General features: G+C 49.9%; 1 protein-coding gene across 2 annotated transcripts in view; it reads left to right on the plus strand.

Annotated features, from left to right (window-relative positions):
- Positions 1-4,755: 4,755 nt before the first annotated feature.
- Positions 4,756-14,046, plus strand: part of PIWIL1 (piwi like RNA-mediated gene silencing 1) — a 35,576-nt gene continuing 26,285 nt past the window's right edge. The window contains exons 1-5 of one of the 2 annotated variants that reach the window (XM_032311032.1): positions 4,756-4,856; positions 8,394-8,479; positions 8,973-9,084; positions 13,150-13,275; positions 13,795-14,009. In XM_032311032.1, coding sequence (XP_032166923.1) covers positions 8,402-8,479; positions 8,973-9,084; positions 13,150-13,275; positions 13,795-14,009 — 531 coding nt within the window. In that variant the 5' untranslated portion in view covers positions 4,756-4,856; positions 8,394-8,401. Of the gene's footprint in view, positions 4,857-4,923; positions 5,069-8,393; positions 8,480-8,972; positions 9,085-13,149; positions 13,276-13,794; positions 14,010-14,046 lie in introns of those variants that run through there. The other variant, XM_032311031.1, reaches the window with a different exon arrangement.

Here is a 14,046-nt window from a genome sequence, read left to right on the forward strand (position 1 = left end):
AGAGAGGGGGAAGCAGGCTCCCTGCTGAGCAGAGAGCCTGATGTGGGGCTCGATCCCAGAACCCTGAGATCATGACCTAAGCCGAAAGCAGAGGCTTTAACCCACTGAGCCACCCAGGCACCCCTGAAATTTCATTTTTGACTTTCATTTTAGAAAATTATTGTTTTATATAATTTATTATTTATATATTATTTTATATATTTATATATTTTACATATCTTATATATTTATATATTATTTTATATTTTAATTCCTTACATATTTTTATGATATGCATTAACTACATTTGTATATTATCATATATTCCTATATTACATGATAAATTTAAAAACTATGTATTTCATCAAATTTCATCTTTAAAATGAAAACTTGAAAGACAAAATTCTTATTTGAGAAAAAGATCTCCTTCTTACTACCGAGCAACGAGCCTGTCAGACCCGTGGGATTCAGCATGTAGGACCACACAATGCTTATACCATAAGCGCAAGTGTTGGTTTTAATACAGTCTTGCTGTTTGGTTCTGTTTGCATTTTTAGTTGTTTTTATTTTTTTCTTTCCTTTTCTCCTTTTTTTTTTTTTTTTTTTAAGATTTTATTTATTTATTTGACAGAGAGACACACGGCAAGAAAGGGAACACAAACAGGGGAGTGGGAGAGAGAGGGAGAAGGAGGCTTCGTGCCAAGCAGGGAGCCTGATGGGGCGCTTGATCCCAGAACCCTGAGATCATAACCTGAGCCAAAGGCATACGCTTGATGACTGAGCCCCTCAGGGACCCCATCGTGTTTTCCCACCATGGTTCCACTGAAGAAATCTATCTGTTCCAGAAGCTATCCCTCTGGGAGAAGGTTGGTTCAGAGTGAGTGAGTTGGATTCCGTACCCCGAGCCGCTGCCTGCGGGCCACACGCAAGTTGTAAGAGGTCCCAGTGGTCTGACCACAGGCAGGACACGGGATGGCCGTGGAGCCCTGCCCACAGACACCTCATAGAGAGACACAGGAGCACGGGAGGGCATCAGTGACACCAACACCTCAAACATCACTGAAGCTTCATTTCTTTTCTTGTTTTTAGAAAAAGCTCGTTCTGAGTAGATGCTCTCCCAAACTCCCACCGCTGTCTGTACCTCCTGCTAATGAGACTATTCCCAAAGTGACCGGGAACAGAGGAACCCCTACTAGACTATACCAGAATGGGGCTCAGCAGCGACCCACAGACACTAGGGCCATTGAGCTCAAGAGGCCGTCTGAGGTCATGGCGATAAGTGAGCCACCCCAAGACCGAGTGGGTGCCAATCTCCACCCCTTGCTCGGGGAGTAGGCTCCATGGATCTCACACTACCCAGCGGTTCAGAGCCGATCAGCAGGCCGCTTTGACACAGGTTTCTGGCCTTACCTTCAAGATCCTGGTTCAACCACAGTCTTGGGGTGGGACCCAAAAACCTCCTGCAGACTCTTGGTGATGAGGACCACACTTTGGGAACCGCTGCCATGCACATCTAGGTCCCAGGCAGAAGGCACATCTATGAATCATACACAGAAGGACTAGCCGGAGATGGAGGAACAACACCCAGGTCCGGGCAGGATGCGGTACTGTTGGGGTAAAAGGAGGAAGCATCACTCTCAGTGGGAAAGAGGAGACAGGCAGGTCCAAAAGCTGTCCCCTGGATTTGGACACGAGGATGGGATGTGGTCACAAACCCAGTGGCCATGGGCTGACCATGAGTTCACAGGTGTCCAGGATCCCTGCTTCCCTTTAAAAACATTAGACCCATCCTTCAACGGGTAAATGGATAAACAGACGTGGTCTCTTCACACAGGGGAATATTATTCAGCCATAAAAAGGAAGGAAGAGGGGCGCCTGGGTGGCTCAGTGGGTTAAAGCCTCTGCCTTCAGCTCAGGTCATGATCTAAGAGTCCTGGGATCGAGCCCCACATCGGGTTCTCTGCTCCATGCAGAGCCTGCTTCCTCCTCTCTCTCTGCCTGCCTCTCCGCCTACTTGTGATCTCTGTCAAATAAAATATTAAAAAAAAAAAAAAAAAAAAAAAGGAAGGAAGAACTGATCCATGGTACAACGTTCAGGACCGACCTTGAAAACACGAGGCTCAGTGAAAGAAGGCAGAAAGCCACAAAGGACCACATATCGTATCAGTCTGTTCATGTGACACAAGTAAAGTAGGTAAACCCATAGAGACAGAAAGATTTGCAGTGGCCGGGGCTGGCAGGGGGCAGTGAACAGGGAATGACAGCTTAAAAGGAGTGGGATTTTGCTCTGGGATGATGGAAATGTTCTGGAACTAGAGAGAAGTGGTGCTGGCACAACGCTGTGGAGGTACAAAGTACCACTCAACTGTTCGCTGTAAAATGGTTAATTTCATCTTGTTTGAATTTCCCCTCAAGGAATCAAAGCAAACAACAATGATAAAATCGCATGAGAGCCAGCAAATCTGAGCCCTCCTTCCCTCTTGGTAGAGTCTGGCTAGGACCCAAAAGCCTCTGACCAGTTCAGGTATGGAGCTTACAGGCCTGTGGACACAGTCTCTGCCTCTCACCCTGTTCTGTGCCTGACCTAGCTGTGACATGTTCCCCTTGGGGGTCCTGGGGCTTGGCATCATCAGGACAACAGAGAGCGTGTCTTATTCACACCATCTAGCAAGGTGTATTCAGCAGCCTGGACATTGTTTATTGTCATTCAACTTCTAGAACCTGGTCTGCAGCTCAGTGTCACCCCCTCAGTGATCACTCCTGCTGGGCCATATAGCTAGATGCTCCCTAAACATCCCCACCGGCTTGGGCCACAGGGGTCCCTGCAAATCCCATTCACCCTTTCAGACCGCAGCATCAGCATCTGCCAAGTGACCTCCCTCCCAGCAGCCAGGTCCCTCGTAGTGTTCTGCTCCCTCTCCGGGATGGACTCCCACCTCTCTGCCCACCCCCTACTCCCCAGCACCTGACCAAACTCCTGGAAGGAGAATCTATATCCCTTCACTTTTCAGTTTCTAGCGGGGGCAACACAGCTGTATCCAGTGACTGGAGCCACTGTGTCACGCTGTCGATGTCGAAACTCTTGAAAAAAATGATGCTTCCCCAAAGTCTCTCTGTAGCTTTTCTTTTTAAATTTTAGGGGACGTTTGTGAGTTGCACTGTTTGCACCATCAGAAGCACGAGGGGTTTGCCTCCATCTTGCTGAATCACAACTTCCTATGTCTTTAGAAACCACGCATTTCAGACAATGCACACACCAAGATGCTCTGCGGATGGTGTATGCTTAGCAGTCCCAAGGAGTTTAGGCACATAGAGAAGAGAAACGGGAAAAGGGTGACTTCTTTGCTGTGAGCTGCATTCCTGGTATTTCTTGCCCCTGCACCCAGTTGAAACTGTAGACTTATTTCTTGTTTTCTCGCTCCATCTGCTGGCAAGACCACAGAACATCTTTCTCACCAACATGTTAAATTCCTCTTAGAAAAGTGCCTTTCCCCAAACAGTGCCTTCTATTTTTATAAAGTGAAGTCATCCCCCCCGACACAAAAAAACTTATTGGGCGTCTCCCCTTTTCACATTAATCCTTTCTTTGTGTACGATGTCAAGATCACAGATCTTGCCTTACATTTCTCAAAATTTTCTCGGCAGAAAAATCACCTGGTGTCTCCTAAAATACTTGGCTCCCATTCCAAATCTCTTCAGTCAGGATTACCTGGGAATGTGTTTTTCAGAAGTTTCCCCCTTCTCGGTTTTGACAATCAAGTGAGTGAGGTACACCCTGAAACCCAGAGGGCTCCTTCTGACCCACAGGGGAGACAGTAGACTTGGGGAGATGGCTTGGGAAAACTTCTGCCCCACCCCACCCCAAGCGCCCTGAATACATGCATAAGCATTAATAAAATGTTTGCTGTATAAATGCAGCTTTCAGACAATCCCTCCAGATAACTGTTGCCACTGCCCCCCTACACTCCATCCTTAAGAAACCCCTGAATCATTACTAGACTTCTCTAGCTACATAGAATCCCATTTCCCAGTCGGACCAAAAAACGGCCCTATTTTACGATGTTTACCATAGTTTCAGTTCTGTTGGGTTTGCCCAACGACGAAACAAATTCTCATTGAAGGCATCTGATTCCGGGACCTCGCATTCAGGCGGACCCCGGAGCAGCTGGGGCAGCGTCAGGAGCGATTTGTCAGGAGACGGGGAGTAGCTGGCCGGCCAACTGAACCTGCCGAGTCCCTGGGGAGGGGGCGCGGCCCCCGTGCTTTAACCCGCCCCGTAGGTGACGATGCAGGTAGATGCAGATAAAAACGGCGGACGACCACCGCCACACACGTCCACACGCGTGCACTCGGCACGCCGTCTGTGCACACGTAAATGGGCAGGTGCACAGCCGCCCGCACTCGGGCTCTGGAATGCGCTTTATTTTCTTGGGGGCAAAATTCGAATCTCATCTCTCGATCTGAGGAGCTAAACAGCCTCCATTTGAAGGGGCCGCCCAAGGTTCAGGCCGCTGTCCTGCACCTGGTCCCGCTCTCCCAGCCGACCCAGGCCGTGGCCCCGGCTCCACGTGGCCTCCCTAGCTGCGAACCAGGCCGGTGTTCGCCTCAGCCACCTGCGGTTACTCTCGGGGCGGGGCCTGGGGCGGGGCTCCTGGGGCGCCGCCCCCCGAAAACCGCCGTGCACGTGCCAGCCAATCAGGGCGCAGCGCGCGCGCGTCCTCGCCGCGCCGTTAGCCAGATGTCACGTGCGGGTGAGTTCACCGCCAGACGCAGGTGTCCTTCCGCGCAGGAAAGGAACGCCGTGCCCCTTCCGCCGGGGCCCGCGCCCCGCGACTGCCCACGAGTGCGAGGGAGCCTCGGCTGGTGCTGAAGTGACGGTGAGCGGCGCGGCTCCGCGGGTCCGAGCAGGGCCGGCTCGCTGGGTTAGGCGTCGGGGCGCGAAGTCCGCGCGCGGAGGGATCTGGCGTGCGGTGGCGGTTGGCGGCGCGGCAGCTGTTAGGGCGGCGGCGGCGGCGGGTGCTGAGGGGCTCCGGGTCGCGGCGGCCCGGCCGGGTGCGTGGGCTTCCGTGCGACTGCGGCTGTGGGCCTGGTGAGGAGGGACGCCCGCGACGCGGGGGTACACGGGCGTGGGGAGGGCGGGAGAAGGCCCGGGGTGCGGGGGCGCTCCGGGGTCCGAGGGGGGCGGTCCCTGGCCCTGCAAGGGCATGGGGGGCCACTTGCAAGGTCAGGGCGCGCTGCGGGACTTTGCTGGGGTTTGGGGGGCTGCTCCTTGGGTCACGAGTCGTTCCTGGACGCTGCTTGGGTTTGGGGGGCTCTGCGTGGTTGGGGCAGCGCTGGCTGGGTCTGCGGCGCTCCTGGCTAGTCGGAGGGTCGTGGGGGGCACTGTCCGGTTTGGGGGACGTTGTCTCGGTTGGGGGGGTCCTTCCTGGACGCTGCTTGGGGTCGCGGGCGTTCGTGGGCACGGGCTGGCTGGGGGCGCACTGCGTGGGTCCGACGGCGGTCCTCAGCGCTGCCCCTGGTCGGGAGAGGGCCCGTCCGGGGCGCGGGAGAGCCTGTGTGGCTGCCGCGTGGCTGCCGGTGTGCGGGGACAGGTGCCGGGGCGGGGGGCGGCCGGACCGCCGTTGGGGCGGGAGTCGTCCGCAGCCGGGTCTCGAGGGGACCCGTAGTCTGTCGCCCACGGGGTGTCCCGAGAGCGGAAGGGTGCAGCGGGGAGCCGCCGCGGCGCGGGACAGCCTGCGCTCGGGCCGCGTACCCCACCCGTGTGCGGTTCCGGGGGAGGCCTGGGGGCCGCGACGGGCGCGGGGCCCGCTGGGTCGGGCGCGGGGCCCGCTGGGTCGGGCGCGGGGCCCGCGTCTGTCTGACCGGGGTCTCCGGCGAGTCCCACGTGTTGCTGGAGACAGCGCGAGGCGGCGGGAGGACAGCCCGCGAGGCGGCCGGGTGCCAGGCTAGGTGCCGGGGCCGACCTGCGGCTCGCAGGCCGGCGTGCAGGGGTGCGGGGGCGGGAGGAGCCCCGAGCGGTGAGGCAGCGGCTGTAAGGCGGGCTACGGCGGGGCGCGCTGAGTCGCCGACCCTGGTGGCCCACGTGTGCGAGAGCGGGTGTCCCTCCGCACACCGGCCGTGCGAGACCTGAGCGTGGCGCGTCGGGTGCGTGAGCAAGCTCGGGGCGTGGTGCCGCCGGGTTGCAGGCAGCATCGGGGCTCAGAGGCTTCCGTGCGTGGCAGTCGCTTGTCGTGTCCCGGCCCCTGCGCCGGCCGCGCTCTGCAGCCGCGCCTGGACACTGCGGGCTGGAGTCCGCGGCACACGGCGGAAGCCCGCGAGGCCCGCCCTGTCGGAGAGCGTGGGTCTGGGAAGGTCCTGCTGGAACCAAGAACCTGAGGAGCTGCGAGCGCTGACACAGGTTGGGACCCTGACTTACAGCGGGGCGACCTTCAGTGCGATGGCGCGGGCCAGCCCTCGGTGTTCAGAACCTTGGGGGTCTCAGCGCGGTGAAGGAGGAATCCGGCCCTCCTGTTGGCCGCAGGGCCCCACGTTCGGGTGCACCGGCTCCCCTTCCCTAGTGCCCTGCGGCCTCACGCGGCGTCTCGCAGCCGCACACTCCGCGCTTCTCCGGAGCCTGGCGTCGCGTGCCCGCGGCCTCCTGGTCCTCTGGCACCTCTGTTTAAGTGGCGGCCTCGCAGGAGGCGGGCTGCGGTATGTAAATGAGTTTCTGCTCGCTTTTCTGATAGGACGTTCGGCTTAGTTCCTTCATTAAACTTAAAAAGTTGTAGTTATAATCTTATCTGCCTTCCCCACTAGGGCTAAGATGTGATGAGTGTTCACTGTGCACCCAGCGCTCACTTGGAACGCACGCTGGACCTGCGCGGTGGTTTATTAAGACGGTTTCACAAATGAACACACGAATCTCAGGTTATGTCCCTTCTGTGAAGGACTCGTAGCTCTGAGGTCTCCACCCTGTGTGACCTGATACGCTTTCTGCTCCGTGGTGGGGGTGAGGGGGTGCATCCGCTTTTCTGCATGGTGATACCTCTGCCCTTAGCATGGGCCCTGGCTCCCAGCCACTTCACGGTGGTGGTGAGATGGAGAGCAGCAGACGAGGCATTGGAAGAGCGAGCACCCTGTCCTTTTTCTTTACAGACACGGCAGATGGTCGCGTCTCTCGCCTAGAATGAAAATGTGGGGCATAAATGGTGTGCTGTAGAAGATGGCGGTTTGGGTGTGTTTAAGCTGCGCATTGTGCTGTGGGAGGACCCAGGAGTGTGCAGCGGATACGTGGAAGAGTTAGGGAAAGGGCCTGACCTCAAACATGCCATGTGGGCCCAGTTTCATAGATACACACCCACATGTGAAAAGAGTTGGTCACCAGCCTCTGATGTCTCTTAAGTTTTCTTAAGTTTGGTTGAGATAGTAATTCAACAGGTGACTGTCTGTATGAAACAAGCCCTGCACCGTAGCCCTGCCACCCAGCATGTCCAGTCCACCATAAGCACTTATGTTCATTGAAGGTAGGGGACACTGCCTTTAGCTCTGTTAGGAGAGGTGCGGAGAACAGGTGCTGATTCAGAAACTTATGTGGAGTCTTCCGTACATCTAAAGGAATTCAAAACCACACTGAGATACCACCTTACACCAGTTAGAATGGCCAAAATTAACAAGACAAGAAACAACGTGTGTTGGAGAGGATGTGGAGAAAGGGGAACCCTCTTGCACTGTTGCTGGGGATGCAAGTTGGTGCAGCCTCTCTGGAAAACAGTGTGAGATTCCTCAGAAAGTTAAAAATAGAGCTTCCCTATGACCCTGCCATTGCACTACTGGGTGTTTGCCCCAAAGATACAGGTGCAGTGAAAAGAAGGGCCATCTGTACCCCAATGTTCATAGCAGCAATGGCCACGGTGGCCAAACTGTGGAAAGAACCAAGATGCCCTTCAACGGACGAATGGATAAGGAAGATGTGGTCCATATACACGATGGAGTATTATGCCTCCATCCGAAAGGACGAATACCCAACTTTTGTAGCAACATGGACGAGACGGGAAGAGATTCTGCTGCGTGAAATAAGTCAAGCAGAGAGAGTCAGTTATCATATGGTTTCACTCACTTGTGGAGCATAAGGAATAACACAGATGACATGGGGAGAAGGAGAGAAGTGAGATGGGGGAAATTGGAGGGGGAGACAAACCATGAGAGACTGTTGACTCTGAGAAATGAACTGAAGCTTTCGGGGGAGAAGGGGGTGGGGGGTTTGGTGAGCCTGGTGGTGGGTATTACATGGAGCGCTGGGTGTGGTGCATAAACAGTGAATTTTGGAACACTGAAAAGAAAATAAAACGGGAAAAAAAAATAAAGGGAACATTGCAGAAACAGTCAAATGTAATCATGTATGTTGAGTGTTGTCTTTACAATTGTTTCCTCTCTAGGAAAAAAAATGACTGGGCGAGCCAGAGCGAGAGCCAGAGGACGCGCCCGTGGGCAGGAGACAGTGCAGCATGTGGGGGCCACTGCGGTGAGTGCTTGACCTTTCCCCTACAGAGCATGTCCTTGAAAAACAAAAACCTACATCTTTATTGGCTTAGGCTGTTGAAGATAAGTTTAAAAACTGTTCTGTGAAGGATGCAGGAGCCGAACAAGAATGATCCTGTTCTATTTCGTGAGCATTGGAACAGCCGATTCTTTAGTTAGTGACTCTTCTTCTTCTTCTTCTTCTTCTTTTTAATTTTATTTACATCCAATTAATTACAGTGTAATATTAGTTTCAGAGGTAGAGTTCAGTGATTGTTCAGCTGTGTATCACACCCAGCGCTCCTTCCATCCTGAGCCCACCCTAATGCCCATCAGCTAGTTAGTGATCCTTCTTGAAGAAGCTGCTTTAGGGGAATACTTAGTTCCTAACATAGACCAGTTTTGTTTGAACGTCTTAGACTTGCTGAAGACTGTTTCCTCTGACCTGTGACCTTTTGACATGAAAAGAATGCTGTTTGTTTGCATTATCGCCGTAGAGTCAGCAGCCTGGCTATATCCAGCCCAGGCCTCAGCAGCCAGCAGCGGAAGGGGAGTTAGTTGGCCGTGGACGACAGAGAGGAGCAGTGGGAGCACCCGCCAAGCCCCAAGGTGAAGGGAGCGTGAAACGATCTCATGCGCGCGCAGTAGTAGACGTGAAGCGGTAACCGGCGTACGGACTCATTATAAAAAGGGGCCCCTGCCGTCCTTCAGGAAGAACAGACCCTTTCTCTCAGCGGTGCAGCCTGGACTTAGGAAGGTGCCACAGGATTTTTCTCCTTGGAAATGAAAAAGTGTACTCTTGCCAGGGCCCCGTATTAGCTCTTGCAGAATGATTAAGTTCTGAACTAACCATCCATGTGCTGACTCATTAGTCACTGAGAACTTTTTGGCATCGCTAGTGATTTCATCACAAGCTGAACTGCCTTTAACATGTGTAACTTTGGTCTCCTGGGGGTTGCTGTGGCTGGCCATGTTTCTCAGCTGCAAAACCCAGGCCAAAGTTATGACCGCTGATGAGGTCAGAACACCAGTTCGGATTCCAAAAATTGTGTTTTTTCAGTACTTTGTTACAAACGTGAATTATTTAGATGCTTGATAAAAGATTTATTTTACAGTTACATTTGGTTTTGATACAGGAAACACCCCTGTGCACACAGGGAATTAACGTAAGGACATGGCTTTCCAGCTAGGGTGCGCATGGAAGTGTGCTTTTGGGGAAACTAGCGTGGAGGAAGCCGGCTAGCAAGAAGGCAGAGCGGCTTTCCTCCCTGTGCTACATTCCCCCCTTCTCCGAATCACAGCTAGTGACGTCATGGAACAGTAGAGGGTGAATAAATCTAAGATTTTAGGGTGGTGTGAACTGCTGTGTCAACTACTGGGCAGCCTGAAAACTTCCTGAAACACAGAACATTCTTGGGAAACCACAGTGTTTAACCAGCCAGGGAGAGCGTGGAGAGGGAAATGAAGGGGCAGCGCCTTGAAGCCTGCAGAGCCTGTTGAAAACATTGAGTCTTCATAAAGACACTTAAGCCAAGTGAACGCTTTTTACCTCTTTGTTCTGCACCATTTTATTTTTTGCCATTTTACAAATGCTGACAGTGGAAAACTGCTGCTACTCCCTGTGGGCTGGTAGAATTGTGCCAGCTTTGGGATACATGGAGCAGTTGCGATGGTACATTCACTAGCAGGTCCCCTCATGGGAAGGCAGTTGTCTGTCAGTGGGAGGCTGCTGACTGTCCTGCTCTGTACCCCACACTGCGAACACCTGACCAGGAAGAGCCAGCACTGCCCTATTGGTCGAGCACCCCGTACCACTGCCCTACATCCTACAAAACCAAGTGTTATCTCTGTATCTTTAACGATATGTGATTGTGTAAATCTTTGCATAGACAAGTTTGAGGAAAAACATCGGTTAATAGTGCTACCCTTGAAGAGTCAGAGGAGGAGAGGGTCTTTCATTTATGTATCCAATTTGCCACTTTTTCGATGTAAGATACGTCATTTTTCAAGATGTCTGATGAGAGTTCATTCATGGGCAGTCATCTCTTTATAAAGTTATAGGATTTTTCCCAGTTTCTCCTCTATACTTGGTATCTGAGTTTCTATGACACTTTCCCATCTCTAAAAAGCTAGTATTTAACTTTATATGTAAAGGTCACTGTGAGGATTAAATAATACTTGGAATAACAAATGCAAGGCCCTATTTCACAACTTTTCACTGTTGTTGTAAGCATTATATCTGAGAAATATTTGTCATAACTGTTCAAGTGTCTACTGAATTTTAGAAATTGACAAGTTTAACAGATTTTCTATGAATGAAACCTTGCCTAGGACCATGGTTTGCATTGTGAGCGGGGTGTGGATATGTGGAGGGCTCTTAAACAGCAGTAGCAACATCAGACTCGTGTTTTTAATCACTCCAGCAGCTACGCAGAAAGGGAAGTTCTAGGCACACCTTGAAGTTACTGCGGTTCCAGTTCTAGACCACTGCAATAAAGCAGACCTCATAAAGCGAGTCAGATGAATTGTTTGGTTTCCCGGGTTTTAGAAGAGTTGACACCATACCGTAGGCTATTAAGTGTGCAGTAACATTATGTCTAAACTGTATATACTGCTACGAAATTGTAACCATTATTTACATTTTCAGCAAGTTGTAATTACTGACCACAGATCACCATAACAAATATAATAACAAAAAAGTTTGAACTAGTGTGAGAATTACCAGGATGTGACACAAATGAAATGAGCAAATGTTGGAAAAATGGCACCAGTAGACTTGTTTTCCACAGAGTTGCCACAAACCTTCAGTTGTAAGAACTGCAGTATCCGCGAAGCACAGTAAAGTTAGGTGTCCTTATAATTAGCAAGCTTTCCAATTTTATTCATTCTAAAACCTGTCCTCTTTACAGATTGGCCTGTAAGGTTTGGCTAACTATAAAAGTTGTGTTGTATATAGAGCGGGAAACAGACTTCATTGTTTGTATTAAGAAACGTGCAGTCAAGTTTACATATCCAGAATTGAAATTTAAAAAAAAATTGTTTTATTTATTTGAGAGAGAGAGAGTGAGAGCATGAGAGTGAAGAAGGCCAGAGGGAGCAGCCGACTCCCCGCGGAGCCAGGAGCCTGATACGGGACATGATCCCGGGACTCCGGGATCATGACCTGAGCCAAAGGCAGTCGCTTAACCAACTGAGCCACCCAGGTGCCCCAGAACTGAATTTTAAGACAAACTCAAATTTTTCAGGAAAACAGCTGTCGTGACCTGTTATTGTTACCAGCTTGGATTCGGTATGCCTGACCTGCATTAGTATAGTTAATCAACCAAGACCAAGGCTACTTTAAATTGAAAGTCTCTGGTATAAAAATTTCAAGGGAAACAGAACAGTTATGTATTTGAAGGACTTTTAAATAAGTCCCTGAATATCCTGAGGTAAAACAACCTACATATTTAGCAACACCTTTAAAGGGGTTTGTAAGTTATATTTTCATGTAAAACTCAACATGCCCATGAAGTGCATCAGTTTTTCAGGTAAGGAAGTTGAAACTCATGTTGGAATAAGTTGCTTCCAGAGTATATCAGGAACCAATATTCTGTTAAAGCCCAGTTCCTTCTCTAACAAAAAAGTCCAGAAGTTGGCACTTCAGAGCTAGTCCTGGCATTTGTGGTCAGAAGAAAAATGGCCTTTTCGATTGTTTTGTTCTTTTGTCTTGACTTTTGTCATTAAGGCTTATGTTTGCTGATCACATCCAGATTCCAGGCAAGACTGACAGGTCAAGGGTCCCAGAGAACATAGACACTGGCTGCTGACTCCCTTTCAACGCACTTTCCCAGAGGTTGATCCGGTAATTTCTGGTAAACCTCTTAGGCCATCCTTACCTCTTGGGAAGATGGAATTCTAGTCCATTAGGTATGACTCTCTAAAAAAAATCCTATTTTTAAAAAGAAGACTGAGGGCTTATGGAGGCCACCAAAGTGTCTGGTACTCAAGGTACGGTCCCTATTAACTGAAAGCTGCATTTGTAATAGCAGATGACCAAGGCCACGTTCATTCTTCGGCCCACACCACACTGTTGATGAGATGCACTTCTGTATGATGTACAAATTGAAGGATTCAATAATTTTGGATGTTATAATCAGCTTTGGAAACCACATGAACTTCTAATTAATCTGTCCCACTGGGCCATGTGTATGGTGGCCGTGGGGTACACATAGGACGATCCCGTCTGTTCTTAAGGAATTAGTGAGGAAATGACACTAGACATTTACACATTAAAACCTATGAATCACCGATTCCTATAGCTATAAGTGCATCATAAAACTGTGAAGAATACTTCTGTTTAGGCTCTTAGGTTGTTATCAGAACTTTGATTTCCCAGCCACTAAGCATGCTCCTGAGTTCTTGAATCCCAAGCCAGTTGTCTTAGTTTTTTTTGGTTTTGGTTTTTAACACGGATGTATCTTACAGGGGACCAACTGAATTTACCTGGGGCAGTGGCAAACGGTTTATAAAAGTCCTAGCTGAGGTGCCCTGGCCAACAGATAACCTGTGAAATTTCTAAACAGTATCTTAGCACCTCTGTAGCTTTTGGGGTCCATGTAGTACTTTGGGAATTAATGTCATCATTGTTTCATGTGACATAGGATATCTTTTTTTTTTTTTTTTTTTTTTAAGAGATCCAGATATCTGCTGGATTTCAGGAGTTATCATTAGCAGAGAGAGGAGGTCGTCGTAGAGACTTTCATGATCTTGGTGTGAATACAAGACAGAACCTGGACCATGTTAAAGAATCAAAAACAGGTGAGTTAATTATGAAGAATGCAGTTTCCTGGGATTACTTTTTGAGTACACAGAACACTGAATTGAAGCCCTTTATTTTACATATTTATTTGTATGGTGTAGTAGTAGGGAGAAAAAGCACATTTGGTCAGGATCCAGCTTTTCCGATGTCTTTTCCATTTCCCTCTCTCTTTTGACTTTAATGAAATAGGTTGTCAGTGTCTTCAGCTGCACTGAAATGTTTTACTAAGTGTTACATAACTTTTTTTCTTTTAAAACTTCTTGCCACAGATTTGGTGGGTTCTGATGTAGATTACTTAGTCTAAGGAGGATTTATTCTTAAACATATGCTTGTGGGAACTTAAGTGGGTAGGATAGTCGTACTCAAAGTCAGTTGTCTGAGAAGTTCAGTGTCGTATGCTGTTCTTAGCCTTTTGTTACAGATCTGTGTCTGCTTTGTCACGGTAGGAAAGAGTAGGAAAGATTTCAGGGAAGAATGAACTTGTTATTTTGTTAATGAAACATGACTCGTTCTTACAGGTTCTTCAGGCATTATAGTAAGGCTGAGCACTAATCATTTTCGATTGACGTCCCGTCCCCAGTGGGCCTTATATCAGTACCACATTGACTATAACCCACTGATGGAAGCCAGAAGACTCCGATCAGCTCTTCTTTTTCAACATGAAGACTTAATTGGAAGGTGTCATGCTTTTGATGGAACAATACTATTTTTACCTAAAAGACTACAGCACAAGGTTATTTTAAAATGTTGGGTTGGGGAGAGGGTGATGG

Source organism: Mustela erminea, chromosome 13, assembly GCF_009829155.1.
Source record: "Mustela erminea isolate mMusErm1 chromosome 13, mMusErm1.Pri, whole genome shotgun sequence".
NCBI classification, from domain to species: domain Eukaryota; kingdom Metazoa; phylum Chordata; class Mammalia; order Carnivora; family Mustelidae; genus Mustela; species Mustela erminea.